Here is a 16,071-nt window from a genome sequence, read left to right as displayed (position 1 = left end):
GCGTCGTGCTAACTTGCTGCTGTAGCAAGCCAAACTGGTGCTGCATAGCGCGCCACCGCTGTTCTTGCCTTTCGGCCTCTTTACGTTGCAGCTCGTCCTTCTGTCGCTGCTCTTGCCTCTCGGCCTTCTGTCGCTGCTCTTGCATGAAGCCGCTGAGCATTTTGCACAGTTCCTCGACGCTCGCAGACCTCGGGCCGGACGTCCCGTCGGAGGTAGAAGGTAAGTCGCTTTGTTGCTCCGTCTCGGTCATCGGCACCTGCTTCTTGGGCGCCATCACCCCCTTTTTTCCACTGTACTCTATCGCTGTGCTGGTCAAACTGCAGGGACACCCGATGCGTCAGACGCTGGGCGTCCGCAAGCCTTGCACGCTACTCCGTACTTCTTACACTGCTGCCACCATTTGTAACGGTGCAACCTCCAAAAGAAGAGACACCGGGATTTACACACGGCCAAGTTGGCACTATGGGCGTGGGTGTGGATACGAGGAGGCGAGACTCCAAGTTCAAGTGCACACGTGCTTATTTTATTACACACAAAACAAAAGAAAAACTGAATCAAACAGAAATAAAACGAGAGATAAACTTGAGGCTTCGCTGCAAGGCTAATCCTCATCACACAGGTTATTCCCAAGCTGTTACAAGCAGCTAACAGCCTCACACTGGGATTAAACCACTCCTCTCACAGGTAGCTGAGAAGACCTGGCTGAGAGAACACCGAGCGTTCTTATCGTCGAAGCCCCGCCCCGACTAAACTAATAACTTGCTTGAAGGGACGATGTCCCAGGGCTCTAATTTACATACACACACAAACATATATACACACACCCATCTATACAGCTACTGTCTATTAGTGACTACTATGTACATATTACCGGTAAGTATTCATTAATTAACCAGTTAATTCCTTTGCAGGTTTTTCCCTTTAGAACACTGATGCCCCTTTCCCTCCCTGAAGGTCGATCCGCCCAACACGGACAAAAAGCCTTGTCCACTTTACCTCCCATTTGCCCTCATCCCCTTCTACACAGGACATCAAGGTAGGTACATGAAACATTCCTATTAATCTCAGTGATGGGCATGCACTGCACCATCACACTAGGTTAGCTAAATGTAATCTACACTGAACAAAAATATAAACGCCACACTTTTGTTTCTATTTTTCATGAGCTGAACTCAAAGATCTAAGATGTGCTTATGTACACAAAAGGCCTTTTTCTCTCAAATATTCTTCACAAATGTGTCTAAATCTGTGTCAGTGAGCACTTCTCCTTTGCCAAGATAATCTATCCACTTCACAGGCAGGTGTGGCATATCAAGATGCTGATTAGACAGCATAATTATTGAAGAGGCTTCCTTCTGGGGTGACAGCCATGCAGACCAATTTGATGTAGCGTGCGGTGTATAGTCTGAGCACTGACAGGCTGACCCCCCACCTCTTCAATCTCTGCAGCAATGCTGACAGCACTCCTGCACCTAATTTTCAAAGACAGCATTTGGATGTGACGCTGAGCACGTGCACTCAGCTTCTTTGGACGACCAACACGTGGTCTGTTCTGAGTGGACCCTGCTTTTTTAAAACGCTGGATGATCTTGGCCACTGTGCTGCAGCTCAGTTTCAGGGTGTTGGCAATCTTCATGTAGCGCAACAGTTCGTCTTTTAAGATCCTCAGAGAGTTCTTTGCCATGAGGTGCCATGTTGGAACTTTCAGTGACCAGTATGAGAGAGTGTGAGAGCTGTCCTACAAATTTGAACACACCTGAGACCTAGTAACACTAATGAGTCACATGACATTTTGGAGGGAAAATGACAAGCAGTGCTTAATTTGGACATTTAGTGGTGTAGTCTCTTAGGGGTGTACTCAATTTTGTTGCTGGTGGTTTAGACATTAATGGCTGTATATTGAGTTATTTTGAGGGAAGAATAAATTTACAATGTTATATAAGCTGCACACAGATGACTTTTCATTGTGTCAAAGTGTCATTTTGTCAGTGTTGTCCCATGAAAAGATATACTTAAATATCTGCAGAAATGTGAGGGGTGTACTCACTTTTGTGATATGCTGTATGCTGTTTACATATGAACAGTTCCTGTCAACTAATCATATAGGTTTATTTAATAAACCGTTACACTGTTCTGTTGGGAAATCTTTTCCTCAAGCACGTACAGATTCGGATTCACCTAGAGAAGGAATCGTTTGCTAATTAGTTAGCTGCCTAAATACAGCCACACGGTACTGTGACCAACTAACTTAGGTGTGAATTGAGATGTTTCTTCTGTGCACTTTCTGACATCAAATTCTTTTGTTCTCAGTTTTTAAAATTATATAACTAAATATTGGTATCTTACCACACTGAAGCTTTAAAGTGTTCATAGAGAGGTTTTGTGTTGTTTCAGTTGCTTCAGGTGCCAGAGCTGTGCTGTCCTCTTTCACAGAGATTCAAGCAACCTTTAAGTGTCTGTTATCTTACTCAAAGGGGGCTAGTTACTTTTTTCAACGGTCATCAATTTTACTGTGAGCAGCACAGTGTTCCTGCTTTATTACAACTTAGCCTTATTGTATCGTTTCTTTTCTGTCTCTCAGCCACACAAACCAATCCAGCTGCATTTTTTTTCGCCCAGTTGAAACTCTTTTTGTGAGGCCATCAAATTAACATCCCCAGTGCCGAGACAGAGTTTTATTATGAAACGTTCTTGTGTTCTACATAATAAATAGCATCACACACAAGTATTTTTTCCAATGTCCAGTAAACCTGGCACTGAACTTTTTCTGTGTTTACTGCATGTACACCTGCATGAAAACATTTCTGAACTTTTGGAACTACCTGGACGTCTGTTACTAAAATATTACAAATTTTTTATATCATTATAAAAGCAAGAGCTTTTTGACACTTAGCGTATATACTGATTTACATTACTGTAGCTATTGATGGAAAAAAAGTCTAACCCAGTGCAGTGGACAGAAATAATGGTTCTGTGTTTCAGTTTTTGTTAGGGTCTGTTGGGTTCTGATGATGATAAATATATTTATCAGAACCCAACTTTTTAAAAATCTTGCAGATTTCATATGCCTAATTATAATTAGGGATGCATGGATACTGTGCTCATTTACTCATACTCATAAAAATAGGCCCTTTTAACATTTCCACAATTTTTCTGCTGAAATTAGTCATTGCAGGGTAACGCTGCTTCTGTTCCCATCCCTGGTCCTGGAGGACCCCCTGCCCTGCACAGTTTAATGTTTACCCATTTCCAAACATTCCTAATACTGCCTAAATCTCCTACTTAACAAATCCTTCCTGAGTTGAAGTGGAAGTGTTTTGGCAGGGGATCCTCCAGGACCAGGGTCAGGAACCATTGTTGTAGAATGACATATATACAACATACATTTCTGAAATAAACAGAGGAATATTCAGAAACAGTGTTTCATTTGGTCTTGGGGTTGGTGAGTATCTATCTCACCAGCCGCCAAGTTTGTTTTTGTTTGACAAGACAAAAAAGAAAATATTACATGATCAACCAATACAAAAAACTGAGTTCTGTCGAAAGACAAGTGAGTGTGGCGACACACCTGCTTCTATAGAGCTACAATATTTGGAATGAGGACGATACAGATGTACTACCTTCTCTTTGTTCTCTTTCTCTCTTGCTTTGCAGAATTCCTGGAGATGTTTAACAGAGATTGTATGGTAACATGCTTTGTACTGTGTTTGACTTCCTTGTAAAAATCCTTTAGATCATTTCTACAAATATTTTATGCGTATGAAATGCTAAAATGTCACTGGCTTTTCGGAAACATGCCACTCATGAATTTCACCACAAAATATTAATAGTAAGGCTTATGATAGTTACTGGATATTTAGTCTGAGAGGTGAAAAAATGGCTATAACTAGCAATCCCTAAAAGCTTGAATGATTTTACTCACCCTTATGTGGATGAACATAGGAAAGAAATCTATGTCCTCATGTATAAGTGCCTAGAGCCACCTATCTCTGAGGGGCCAGGAAGTCTTTAACAGAGCAAGTGCTTTGGTAAAATGGTCATGCATTTATTTATCCATTATTCAATGCTTGTTGTATGTCTACATATCCCTGTTGTTGGAAGAAAACCTCGTATCTCCATTTTTGTCGTTTTTTAGTTTTTGGCATAATTTGAAAAAAAAAAACTGTTGACCTTTACATTGTGTGTAAATTTTATGATGAATGGACCAAAAGAAACGGCCCAAAATGTCTGGCCAAAAAGTCTGGTTCCATTGACTTGCGTTAAAAGTAAAGTAAGTTTTTTTCCTTCTGCTGTAAAGTTAGCATTTTGGAGATACGAGGTTTTCTTCCGACAGCAGCGATATCCTACTTGACATGTAGGAGTGCTAAAATTCTTTGTTTTTTAGGCCTAAACTGAAAAGATAATGCATGTCAATAGCAAGTGTTGTGCACTTAGGTGGCAGAAATGTTGTTAAGCAACATGACTAATCAGATTGCAGTTTGACGTAGTTGACACCAGGTTCACAGTAATAAAGTTTTTCTGCAACAGGCAGCTATGGCCTCTAACCTACTGCTTACTTTTTAGAGTGCCTTCCCTTTGAGTTAAATTAATGTTTAGCAAGGATGTCAGTAAAACACTGTGTTAGCATTTTGTGAATTATTCATTAACCAATGAATTGCTTGGTTTTAATTTGAATAATTCCCAGTATATCTTGTTGGGGTCTTATCTTGGATATTGTAAATACTGTAAGGGAAGAACACTGACCAACTGCATGTTTCATCAAGAAGAGAGTTTAATAGGTTTTGTTTAATTGGTCCAACTTATCAATCCAACTTATCAATCTTTGTACTAAATGAAATATTGTGGTACATATCACATACCACGAAAACATCTTTAGGTATCCTTGAAGATTTTTTTTATTTTGCCTTACATAATGGCAGTGACATTCTATTCATCGCAATTCTGTAATTTCCCTGCTCAACATGCCTAATTCAACTCATCTGTTAATTGTTAGGTTTAGAGGGTGTTTGTGAATAGGGGGAAAACTAATGTATATTCTATTCTGTGTGCATTGGTGTTGAGGACCTGACAGTTAACTGTAGTGTAGTTCAAAATAAGACTAAATGGCAGCTTTCCTTTCTGGAAAAGGGGTTTGTGTCTGGTAAATGTTTCACTGTATTCTGAGGTTCCATTTGGTGTAATTTTTAAGAGAAACATTTTAAGAAAAAAAAAAAAACAAAAAAATAACATTTTCTTATTATAGAGAACTCAGGATGTTCATTAACTTTGTTTATGCTAATATTAAATATAATCTGATAGTTATATATTTGGAAAATAGCTTGATATTGAATCCGGGCAGTTTTGATGAACATAAACTAAGTATAATAATCACCTGTGCTCTATTATTTAGCATATCTATTGTCTTCTTAAAGTTGACCAACTCAGACTCAGAAGCTCCTCCACACCACAGGGAAGTGAATTAGTGCTAGGAGGTATTGATATAATGAAATTTCACAGTATTTTTCAAATATGTCACTGTATTTGATATTTATTTTAAGTTAGCATTAATACAGTTAATGAACCTGTTCTAAAAACAATATTGACACAGCTTATTTTGGTTAACTTATACAGTGTGGATTTAAAAATTGCAAATATTTGCCAAATGTTTTATTCAATTTTTAAAGAATTGTCAACAAGGATACATTGATAAATAGTTTACTGTAATTATCTATTGACAGTAATTATTTGTTGTTATCTACCTTGAGATTGGATTTCCAATTCGAAATATAATGAATTATGGATATTAATTTTATTATAACCTCATTCTCGTTGTAAAGTATTTTCGGCTCATCTACAGTTCAGTTTATGATTCTGGACACATAAAATTTCTTTATTTTTATTAACAGCTTACTAGTATCCTACTAATTATTTGAAATCTGTGAAATTGGAAAGGACTAGCATATTAGAATCATTTTATATGCTTGTCTGCAACCAAATTGAATTTGTCTACCATTTTTCCAAACATTATTTTGCAATTTTTGAAAAAGCAAGCCCAAACTTTTGAACACTAGTGTGTATATTGCTACAAATATTACTAAAACTGAAAAGCAGTATGTCAGTATCACATTGGAATCATTTTGGTGCAGAAATAAAAGAAAATACATATGTTTAGATTTGACCAATAATTTAAACAGATATTTAGGTAAACCTGGGTTGTTGTACATTTGTGTTTTATACATACTGTATTTGTAGTCCTATCAACCACCTGCACTGCTTTTTGTGTTTTCCTGTTTTAGCACAGATGATTCATTTCAATGAGGACTAGAAGGGTCATTAGCTCATGATGCTGATATGGTGCATGGAAAATGCAAAACTATGCTTCAGACTGTAAAACTGAATTTTTTATGTTATAAGATCACTTGTAATTAGGATTAGAAGGATCAATTTCCTTATCTTTTTGAGATAATATTTAAGTATGGCAGGTAAAAAAAAAAAAAAAAAAAAAAACCCTGTCAAAAACATTTATCCTCTCACCCACAGCGTCTCTAGGTTAATGTTTAAAATAAAGGCTAAAGGAAAGGAAATGTATATAATAGGTTGTTTGTTTTAGGTGAGACATGGTTGCGCATACAGGGGGCGCTTTTGGTGTTTGCTTGATTGTCAGAGTGCACAGTGAAATTCAGGTTGGGAGGAAGCTTCTTTGGTCACTGTGACTGATGCAAAATCAGTGCAAATAAACAGAATTGCCATTACAGAGAACCACTTCCACTTTCTCAGCACATCTTTGAACTTAATGTCTTGTCTTTAACTGACCAATTCGAGATTAAAAGGAAAGAGTGATTGAAAGTTAACGATAAAGCTGTGTCCAGCATTGGGGAGGTTGTTGAGAAGTCAAGACCACAATGTTGACATTATGGGAAACTAGCAGAGACCTCTGCTCTGGTTGACCTTTGAAACTCGTAAAAGTCTGACGTACCTGAGCATGGGATGATATAGCACATTGCTGCTGGCAAATAAGTGTTGTGAATGAATCTGACCTGGTCACTTCTCTTCCCTCCTTGAGACAAGCACAAGTACTCTTCTGATTTCACCTTTTACAGTATTGCAGAGTAAGGGGTATTGAGAATATCTGTGGTGAGCTTGTGATTTTAACTGGAATAAGCTAGTGTTATTTTTTGCTGATATAAGGTTGCAATCTAGTATTTTGTGATAACTGCTACTAAAGCTTATTTGATGACTTTTGTTTGGTTACATCATTGTTTTTCTTTATCTACAGAAAAAAATGAAAACAAAGAGCTTTTCACGTCACACCACAGAAAAAGACAATGTAGAAGGAATATCTTTCGTAAGTAAACCAGGGTTTTTTTTCTCTCCATCTTCAGCCATCCATTCCCTCTTTCTTTAATGCATCTTTTTCGTCTTACTTTTTCACTTGCTCTCTGATCAGATCTTTATCTTGTTTGTGCTTTCATATTTTTGTCTCATGTTAATTTTACATAATTGTCCATGTTCTTCTCCTCTCTCATCTCTTCTCACTATTCACTTTCCCTTTCTCCCTGCAGAGACCGAGGAGAGAGAGTGCATCTTGGAGAAATAACGCAAATATGACCATGAGTTCATTTCCTGAAAACCCTGCAGTTCCAGACTACAGAGAAACGGAGCCCCCCATCAAACAACCAAACAAATATCATGCTAGCATGAAGACCCTGATCCCAATCCGCTTCAGCTCTGGGTAAGGAACAAATTATACACACTCATAAATATCCATAAAAAAGATTAGTAGTTCTACCAGAGGAATTACAACATGTTTGGCTTTGGGAACCAAGACAAGCCCCAATTTGCTGATTCAAGCCACAATTCACACTCTGTAAAATCCCAATTTTATGGAAAGAAACCTTTGACTTTACTTTTTACTCTTTAACTTATTTAGTTTTATGGCTTGTAATAAAACAAGTTAAAGCAACTCAAATGTTCCAAAAGTCCATTCTTGTATAGCTATTTTTTGGGTTTTACTGTGTAATGTGCAATCAGCCAGTGTACATTGTCTGATTTGTCTTTGCTATTTTTGGTTTCATGTCCAGTGGTAGAGAAATAATCAAAAATGGTTTATACCAGTTGTTTTGTTCTCTTTATCCTACTGCAGTTCAAACCCCATGGACGAAGCAGGGTTCTTCTCCTTCACCTCATTTGCATGGATGACCCCCATGATGTGGAAGCTTTTCAGAAACCGTTTGGATATGAACTCTTTCAGCCTCTCTCCCTATGATGGAGCCCACAAAAATGGCAAAAGGTAATGGCTGACTCTTTAAATTTATAATTGGATTTTTCATTTTAAGATGCATTATTCAGTCATTAGTATACACTTTTAGTAGAAATGTTTTATAGTCAAACACTTTGGAAAAAAGCGTTCTTCAAACAGTTCCATAGAAGAACCATTGTTGTAAATCAGATGTGTGGGCGTGAAAGACCTTTTAAAGCTATAAAGAGCTCTTACACATGGTAAAGGTTCTCTACTAATTTAAGGGTTATTTCTAGAATCATCTATTGAAGGATTCTTTAGGGAATCAAAAATGTGGCACCTTTTATTTTTGAGAGTGAGCAATGTGGTAGTATAGACTCTTGTATGAGATACACTGTGAAATGTCTGCATGTTAATCATTTAACACAAATGTATTATGGTGAAAAACTAATTAGAGTTGCACTAATGATTTCACTAACTGGTAAATTAGGTGAGTGCAGCATGAATGAGTAACTTTTTTAAGGACTAGCTATATCGGCATTATTGTTTTATATGATTAACACTGTTTGTATGAAGGCTCAAGAGGATTTGGGATGAAGAGGTGGAACGTAAAGGCATTGAGAAAGCCTCTCTCTCCTCAGTAGTGATGCGTTTCCAGAGGACACGCTTCATAGTGTCTTTCTTCATCTCTGTCCTCTTCACATTTGCAGTATTTATTGGACCGGTACGTTCTTCTTTACTTTTTATTGCCCCTCATGCGCAAAGCTGCAGACTTACGTCTGGATGCACTAACTTGTTGCCAGTAGTGTCTCAAAATCATATCATTAGGAGACCACGACCAAGGGCTCTCACAAATGCTGAAAGAATATTTGACAAAAGAATAACACTGCTACACCTGTGGGCTGCATGTACATACATTAGATGTCAAATGTTACATTAATATATTAAATGTCAAATCACTACAGCTGGCATTTCAATCGCAAGTACACTTCAAAGGCAGTTTGCGATGTACTTAATCATATGTAAAGCTGAAATTCTACTTGATGTGAGTGCATAAACACGTAGCTATAACATGATCAGTTCATTTCATTGTCTGAAAATGTATTCTGTATTCTGCAGGCTATTCTAGTGTATAAAATCCTGAGGTATGCAGAGGAGCCTGACTCGTCAACGCTGCTGTATGGCGTGGGGCTGTGTGTGGCCCTGTTCGTCACTGAATTCTGTAAAGCATTCTTTGCCTCACTTTTCTGGGCCGTGAACCTGCGTACTGCCATACGAATGAAAGGAGCATTCAGCATACTTGCCTTTGAGAAAATCATCTCCCTTAGAACACTCAACGGCATCACAGTGGGAGAGGTAGCCTAGGAGTGATTTACTGATTGGTAGAATGATTAATGATTCTTTATTCTTCTTTAAAGAAAGGATAAGTTAAAGATGTTTATCCCTCGTTTGAGATTAAATGGCACAAACATAGAAAAAAAAGGATTTTAAAAACTGTTAACGTTATTTAAAAAAACAAATGAACACACTTGCAGAAGTAAAAATTATAATGTGGTGATTTTGCATTATAATGTTGTGATCTTTAAATTAGAATGCAACTGTATGTTTACTGTATAGCGCTGTGTTTTGTCGCTTTCTCAGATGATCAACGTATTGACGAGTGACGGCTATCGTATGTTTGAAGCGGTGATTTTTGGCACGTTTCTGTTGTGTGTCCCTGTGCTGCTGGTTGTGTGCATCATCTATTCTTGCTTCATCCTGGGCTACACAGCTCTTATAGGAGTCTTGACCTTCTTGATCTTTATACCTATACAGGTGAGCTAGTGGTCTCTCTTTAACACGTCACCCTCCTAAAGGAACAACTCTCTCAGATTTTAATACTAGTTTTTTACATTTTAAAAGTTCTACAGTTTATGAAAGGGTATGTGTGTACATATGCAGGGTGGGGCAGTAACAGATACAACTGATAATTCAGTGCCAATTTTTGTTTACAAACACACTGATGCATGTGCATCCACTAGAGGTGGACCTTTGCATCCTGTTCAACTCCCTCATTTCACTTCATGAATGTAAGATAGTGTAAATTTCTATTTATAATGTGGACTGTATTATATTTATTTATTTATTTATTTATTTACGTTGTTCACGACAGTATCAACCAAAATGAACGTTTAGTTATGGGTTATACAAAATATCCCCACAACAGTTGTGGAGACATTTGTCATGAGGTAAAACATTTATGCCAAATGCAGCTGTCATTTTAAAAATGAATGTTTGTGTGTGTGCGCAGTTCTTCGTTGCCAGACTGATCAATGTGTTCCGGAGGAGGGCTATCTCTGTCACGGACAAACGTGTTCGCACTATGAATGAAGTTTTGACATGCATCAAACTCATTAAGATGTATGCATGGGAAGAGTCTTTTGAAAAGAAAATCACAGGTACCTGTTTTATAGTCAGTAACCACTGCTAATTTAGACAGCATACGTGAAAATTAAATAAATTACCTTCCAGATACCAGAAAATAGCCTAGTCAAATTTCGCGAATGCGTTTTTATATTAATATGCTCAGAAGCAGATCATAAGCAGAGTGTGAGACAGGATCTCATTTTTCTTCTCTGGTCAAAGATGTAACCCAATAAATAATGCTACTACCGTCCTTTTGCTATACTATTCAATTGAATTATGTCAGTACAGATTTAATTACAGGGTGAGTTATTCCATAAATTACATCTTCATTCAGTTTCCATTGTGTATGGACAGGTTTGAATGTACACTTCCAACTTTTTGCATTTGTTTTGATGTCAAGAAATGACAAAAAAAAGCAAAAATGTAAAGGACTGTATTCATTCAAAATCTAGTGCCCAGATGATGACATAATTAATAGAATGTCCATTCTTCATGATAATAATGTCACAGTTTTGTATTGCAATATCACAATGTCTTGGCAAATTGTTAGACCCCTGTATAACAGACTCCAATCTTTTGTTATTGCCAGTAGTGTGAGTGTCAGGTGGTTAGTTAGTGTAGTGGTTAACACCTCTGCCTTCTACACTGTAGACTGGGGTTCAATCCCCCACCTGGGTAAACACCCTACACTATACCAATAAGAGTCCTTGGGCAAGACTCCTAACACTGCCTTGGCCTACCTGTGTAACAATAATCAAATTGTAAGTCGCTCTGGATAAGAGCGTCAGCCAAATGCCGTAAATGTAAATGTCAAGTAAACCAGAATATTAAAAGTGAAATTTTTTGTCTCCTTAATTGAACTCCAGCACAAGACGTGTGCTTTTGCTTATAGACTCTGCCTTTGTTGTTTACAGTGAACTACTTTATTTGATTACCACACATTCTGCAATCACTGTGGTGGTTATTTTTCTCGTGGGCTTAAAGTTTAACCAAATTGTAAATATAACTGTTGTAAATTGGTCAGCTGCCTACTGCCTAATCATTTGTGAAATTATTACTGCATGCTAATCTTTTAAAATAAAGAATCCATGTTTTCCCCCAGGCTTGGATGGGCTTGTATTGCCTACTGGTCTAATAGTTCATAAATTATTAATTAAAATTCTGTCTTTAAATTTATTTGCTATAAAATTGTTAGTGACCCCAACAAGTGTGTCTGTGAAAAGTCATTATTCAAAGAATCTTTTCCGTTATTTAAGTTTAGTTTTTTATATAATCTGTCTTAGTTGCTTTGTTGGTTGATTTTATTTCTTTTTTATTTTATCATTTTATTTTATCATTATTGCTGTCGTTTTATTTTTTCTTGCCTTACTCAGTAGTTTGATTTATTAATTTTTATCATTTTTAGTTTTTTTTTTTACTATCTATATCTAATTTTATTTGATTCTTCTGATTTGTCCTGTTTTTCTAAATATTTCCTCATTTTATTTTTTTGTGCTGTTTTAATAATAATTTCTTGGTCATATTTTAAGCTTTTATTTACTATACTTCTACTATCACAAATGTATTTTTTACTTTTCAGCACCTTCATTTACTTGGCTACATTGTTAATGGGGGTCATCCTCACTGTACATAAAGACTGATTGATACACTGTCTTGAAACTATTTTAATACATACTTTTCTCTTATTTGCTCACTCACTCACTCACTCACTCACTCACTCACTCACTCACTCACTCACTCACTCACTCACTCACTCACTCACTCACTCACTCACTCACTCACTCACTCACTCACTCACTCACTCACTCACTCACTCACTAGACATTAGGAAGAAGGAGAGATTGCTGTTGGAAAAAGCAGGATATGTTCAGAGTGTGAACTCTTCCTTAACAACACTAGTTCCGACTCTGGCCACCATCTTCACCTTCATTGTGCACACTACGATTGGACTCCCTCTGCAACCCTCTGCGGTGAGTTTTTGCCAAGGTTACATCCTCTTGTTCTAGACTAGGAAGAATATGTATTGGACCATTTGAAAATATTGTCCAATTTATTGTCTGTCTGCTGGGTTGTAATATTGTCTCCCTCACATTATGCAGCATGTGGCCTCCTTTATCACTGCATGAATTGAATTCAAAGTCCTAGTCAAGGCATCCAGTGACAATATAATTACACAATCACATATTGTAAAAGACCGTTAGGATGCTCTTTCAATGTGGTTTGCCCATGTATTACAGTATACAGCATATTTTTATGTAATCAATTAATCAATTGATTTGTTCATCCCAAATGTTTTTTCTCTATCTCTGTGTATACCTTTTGTAGGCATACACCATCATTGCTGTGTTTAACTCAATGCGGATGTCTATGGGTCTCCTGCCATTCTCTGTAAAATCCCTAGCTGAATCTAAAGTGGCCTTGGCACGACTAAAGGTTTGAATGCTTTTTTTTATGTGTTTGTGGGATAAATATTTTTTATCCTGTGCTTGTGAAACAGTTAATGGCAGACTACTATTGACGCTGATGGCACATAATGCTAGTTTAAACTTTATTTGGCTTGTTTATCTTGAAGCATTTTGGGGGAAGCCCTAGATGAACATTCAGCATTTAAATAAGAGTTCCTCTTTAAATAGGTGTAAATTTTTAGCTTCATTTGATAATAAGAATGATAAGATAATGTAAAATAATAAGACAATAAAAAGATGTCCATCTTTTATGAATAGTATTAGATAGCAGATAAAATAATTCTATTAGGATTGTCCTGATCAACTTTAGTTTTGAGTAATTAGTAGGACAATAGAAAGCTCTAAATAAAAATTAAGAAATGTACATGTGTCCAGAACATAGCTGTAGAAAATTCTGAAATGACAGGGAAAGCTGCATAACATTGAGAATTTTAGAAGTTTTAATAGCATTAATATTCAGCAAACATCATATTTCAGAAATGGATTCACAGAATTCTTGAAATATTGAGTTAGAACATCTAAAAATACTTTTTTTGCAAATAAATTGCAATATTTAAATCCACATTTTAGAAGTTCTCTTTCTATAGAAAAGAAGAAAAATTAATATGGCAAGGTATTCCAGACTTTTGGACAGTAGTGAGGACCGTGTCTTAATAAATGAGTTCTCCCCCATATGAAATTGATAGAAATCATTGGTTAGCATAGACTGATGGCTGGAAATCAACACATTTGACTGCATGTAATCCATCTCGTTCATCATACCAAGATCTCTTTTTTGCTTGTTTAGAGGCTCCTCTTGGTAAAGGATCCCGACCCATATCTGATCCAGAACAATGACTTGGATGCTGCTTTAATGATGAATAAAGCTTCATTTGCCTGGGGTGTTCCAGACGTCTCTACTTCAGAGTCCCCCAGCAGACCTGTGGCTAATGGGTTGAAGAGGGATGAAGTGTTACCAACAGAAGTCACTCAGAACGACACTCACACACCACACACCAACCCAACACTGAGGAACATCACTTTCACCCTGCCCAAGGTGTGTATCCGTGGCTGTGGTTGCTAGGTTACACAGACATGTATTGATAATATAGATGTGTATGCTTGTAATAGAGTGCGACTGGATTGCTTCACTACCTTTTTTAATAACTTTGTTATTCTGAGGAAGCAAAGCCTGATCTTAGTTTCTGGTTTTTTTTTTTTTTTTTTTAATTTTGCATTTTTCCTCAGGGAAATCTGCTTGGAGTTTGTGGCAATGTTGGAAGTGGAAAAACATCATTGATTTCAAGCATACTCGAGCAGGTACCATTTGTACTTGTATGCCTGTGTTTCTAAGCTATAAACCAGGAATCTGAAACTCCTGGAGTTCTGGAGGTCCAGTGTGTCTTTGTGCCAATGAAGAAGAGTTTAGAAAAGCAGGGTCTAGGCAGGAATAATGTCTTTAATATCTATTCGAAGAGAGCTCTCTGTCCATCTGCAGAAACCCAGTCTGACCAAAAGATGTTCATGTAGGACTTTTGTATTTGCCCTGCAGCTGTTGGTTCATCTGCAAATGATTGTCAGGTTAATGTAGTTTCTGTTGTGGGCTGTACAAGTAGCTGCGCATATACTGGGAGCAATAATCATTGTTGTAAATACATACAGGTCAGTGAGCCAGGCATTCATGACCAGCCATGTGTGCATCTGTTAGAGACATAGAATATTAGTAGTTTGGGCAGACATCTGCTAGTCATGTGATCAGTCATTGTTGAGCTCTGCAATGAAGAATAAGAAAGAAATAAGTCAAATAGAAAACAAATAACTAAAACTAAAGAAAGAAAGTAAAATATACAGCAGCTGTCTGGCACAGTTTGGTGATTTCCCTGTTCAAACACACCGTTTAAATGTGTTAAGTAACTGAGTTGGACCTTCAGACCCCTTATGTAAGATGATATCCATGATACTTATAATACAGCTTTTACTATAGTGCCTATTCTGTCCCTGATGGCCTGTTTGGACAACAAATACATGGAGCAATGTTTTCATATGCAATTATCTGTGAAGGGTATTTGTCTATTTTTTTTAGATGCACCTTCAGAGTGGGTCAGTGTCTGCAAACGGAACATTCGCATATGTTTCCCAGCAGGCCTGGATCTTCCATGGAACTGTACGAGATAACATTCTAATGGGAGAACCCTTTGACCAGGAGAGGTACTACATGCCTGAATTGTATACGTACCTTTAGACTCATGGTCAAACACGCATAAATGCACATTGAGACGCAGACCCTATAAAGAAAGGTTACTAAATGTCTGTCATTCTGTTTAGAATAATGCTTTTATCAAAATGGGGCTCGTTTGTAGTTCATGTGCTGTAGATCTTCATTATGGAAATCATCAAATTCTAGAGTTTATGTAGAGCATAATGCCATTTAGCTTGAGATCCAGGATATATGGTTTTGCCCATTCTATTTGAAACTATTTCTGTCAGCTCATCTGTCTGGTATACCATGATGAAACATAAGGAATGAATGCTATTTGATTACCTTTAAGGGGTCTGCTTTATTTTCCCTTGAAAATATTTTTGCCACTGCTTTCACCTAGTTTTAGGTCACTTACTCCAACCTCTGAGAATCTCAGAGCATTGAGTAGAGATCAGCTGTCAGGGAATCACTTGCCTTTATAAGAGTTTAAAGCATTTTATTTTAACTATTTTGTACGAAACATGGCAGGACAGGTAATGGATCATAAACCTGGCCATAGTAATACATAAGGACCATGTTAAATGTTAGCAAGGCACAAGTACTACCAACAGCTTGATACTCAGATAGGTTAAGTGCCAAGGAGTAACACGCTTTTTTGGCACCATGTGTATCAGTAATACATTATCCTGTAATGTTTTATAGGGCAGTTAACCATACACAGATCTTGCTGCTTTATCTTGGCTCCTCTACTATGAAATTAGATACCTGACTGTGTTATGGAGTGAGCTTCATTACTGTGTCAC

At 37.2% G+C, this 16,071-nt stretch overlaps 1 protein-coding gene across 4 annotated transcripts in view; it reads left to right on the top strand.

Moving 5' to 3' along the window:
• Positions 1-997: 997 nt before the first annotated feature.
• abcc12 (ATP-binding cassette, sub-family C (CFTR/MRP), member 12) overlaps positions 998-16,071 on the top strand; it is a 29,109-nt gene continuing 14,035 nt past the window's right edge. The window contains exons 1-13 of one of the 4 annotated variants that reach the window (XM_017693243.2): positions 998-1,036; positions 7,256-7,324; positions 7,542-7,711; positions 8,123-8,269; positions 8,795-8,942; positions 9,338-9,574; positions 9,860-10,033; positions 10,509-10,656; positions 12,446-12,594; positions 12,950-13,057; positions 13,877-14,125; positions 14,317-14,388; positions 15,152-15,276. In XM_017693243.2, coding sequence (XP_017548732.1) covers positions 7,262-7,324; positions 7,542-7,711; positions 8,123-8,269; positions 8,795-8,942; positions 9,338-9,574; positions 9,860-10,033; positions 10,509-10,656; positions 12,446-12,594; positions 12,950-13,057; positions 13,877-14,125; positions 14,317-14,388; positions 15,152-15,276 — 1,790 coding nt within the window. In that variant the 5' untranslated portion in view covers positions 998-1,036; positions 7,256-7,261. Of the gene's footprint in view, positions 1,037-6,990; positions 7,114-7,255; positions 7,325-7,541; positions 7,712-8,122; positions 8,270-8,794; positions 8,943-9,337; positions 9,575-9,859; positions 10,034-10,508; positions 10,657-12,445; positions 12,595-12,949; positions 13,058-13,876; positions 14,126-14,316; positions 14,389-15,151; positions 15,277-16,071 lie in introns of those variants that run through there. The other 3 variants (XM_017693242.2, XM_017693244.2, XM_017693247.2) reach the window with 3 other exon arrangements.

Source organism: Pygocentrus nattereri, chromosome 25 (genome assembly GCF_015220715.1).
Source record: "Pygocentrus nattereri isolate fPygNat1 chromosome 25, fPygNat1.pri, whole genome shotgun sequence".
Taxonomy (NCBI): Eukaryota; Metazoa; Chordata; class Actinopteri; order Characiformes; family Serrasalmidae; genus Pygocentrus; species Pygocentrus nattereri.
The sequence above is the reverse complement of the archived record's forward strand: the minus strand, read 5'-3'. Positions and strand labels throughout refer to the sequence as shown.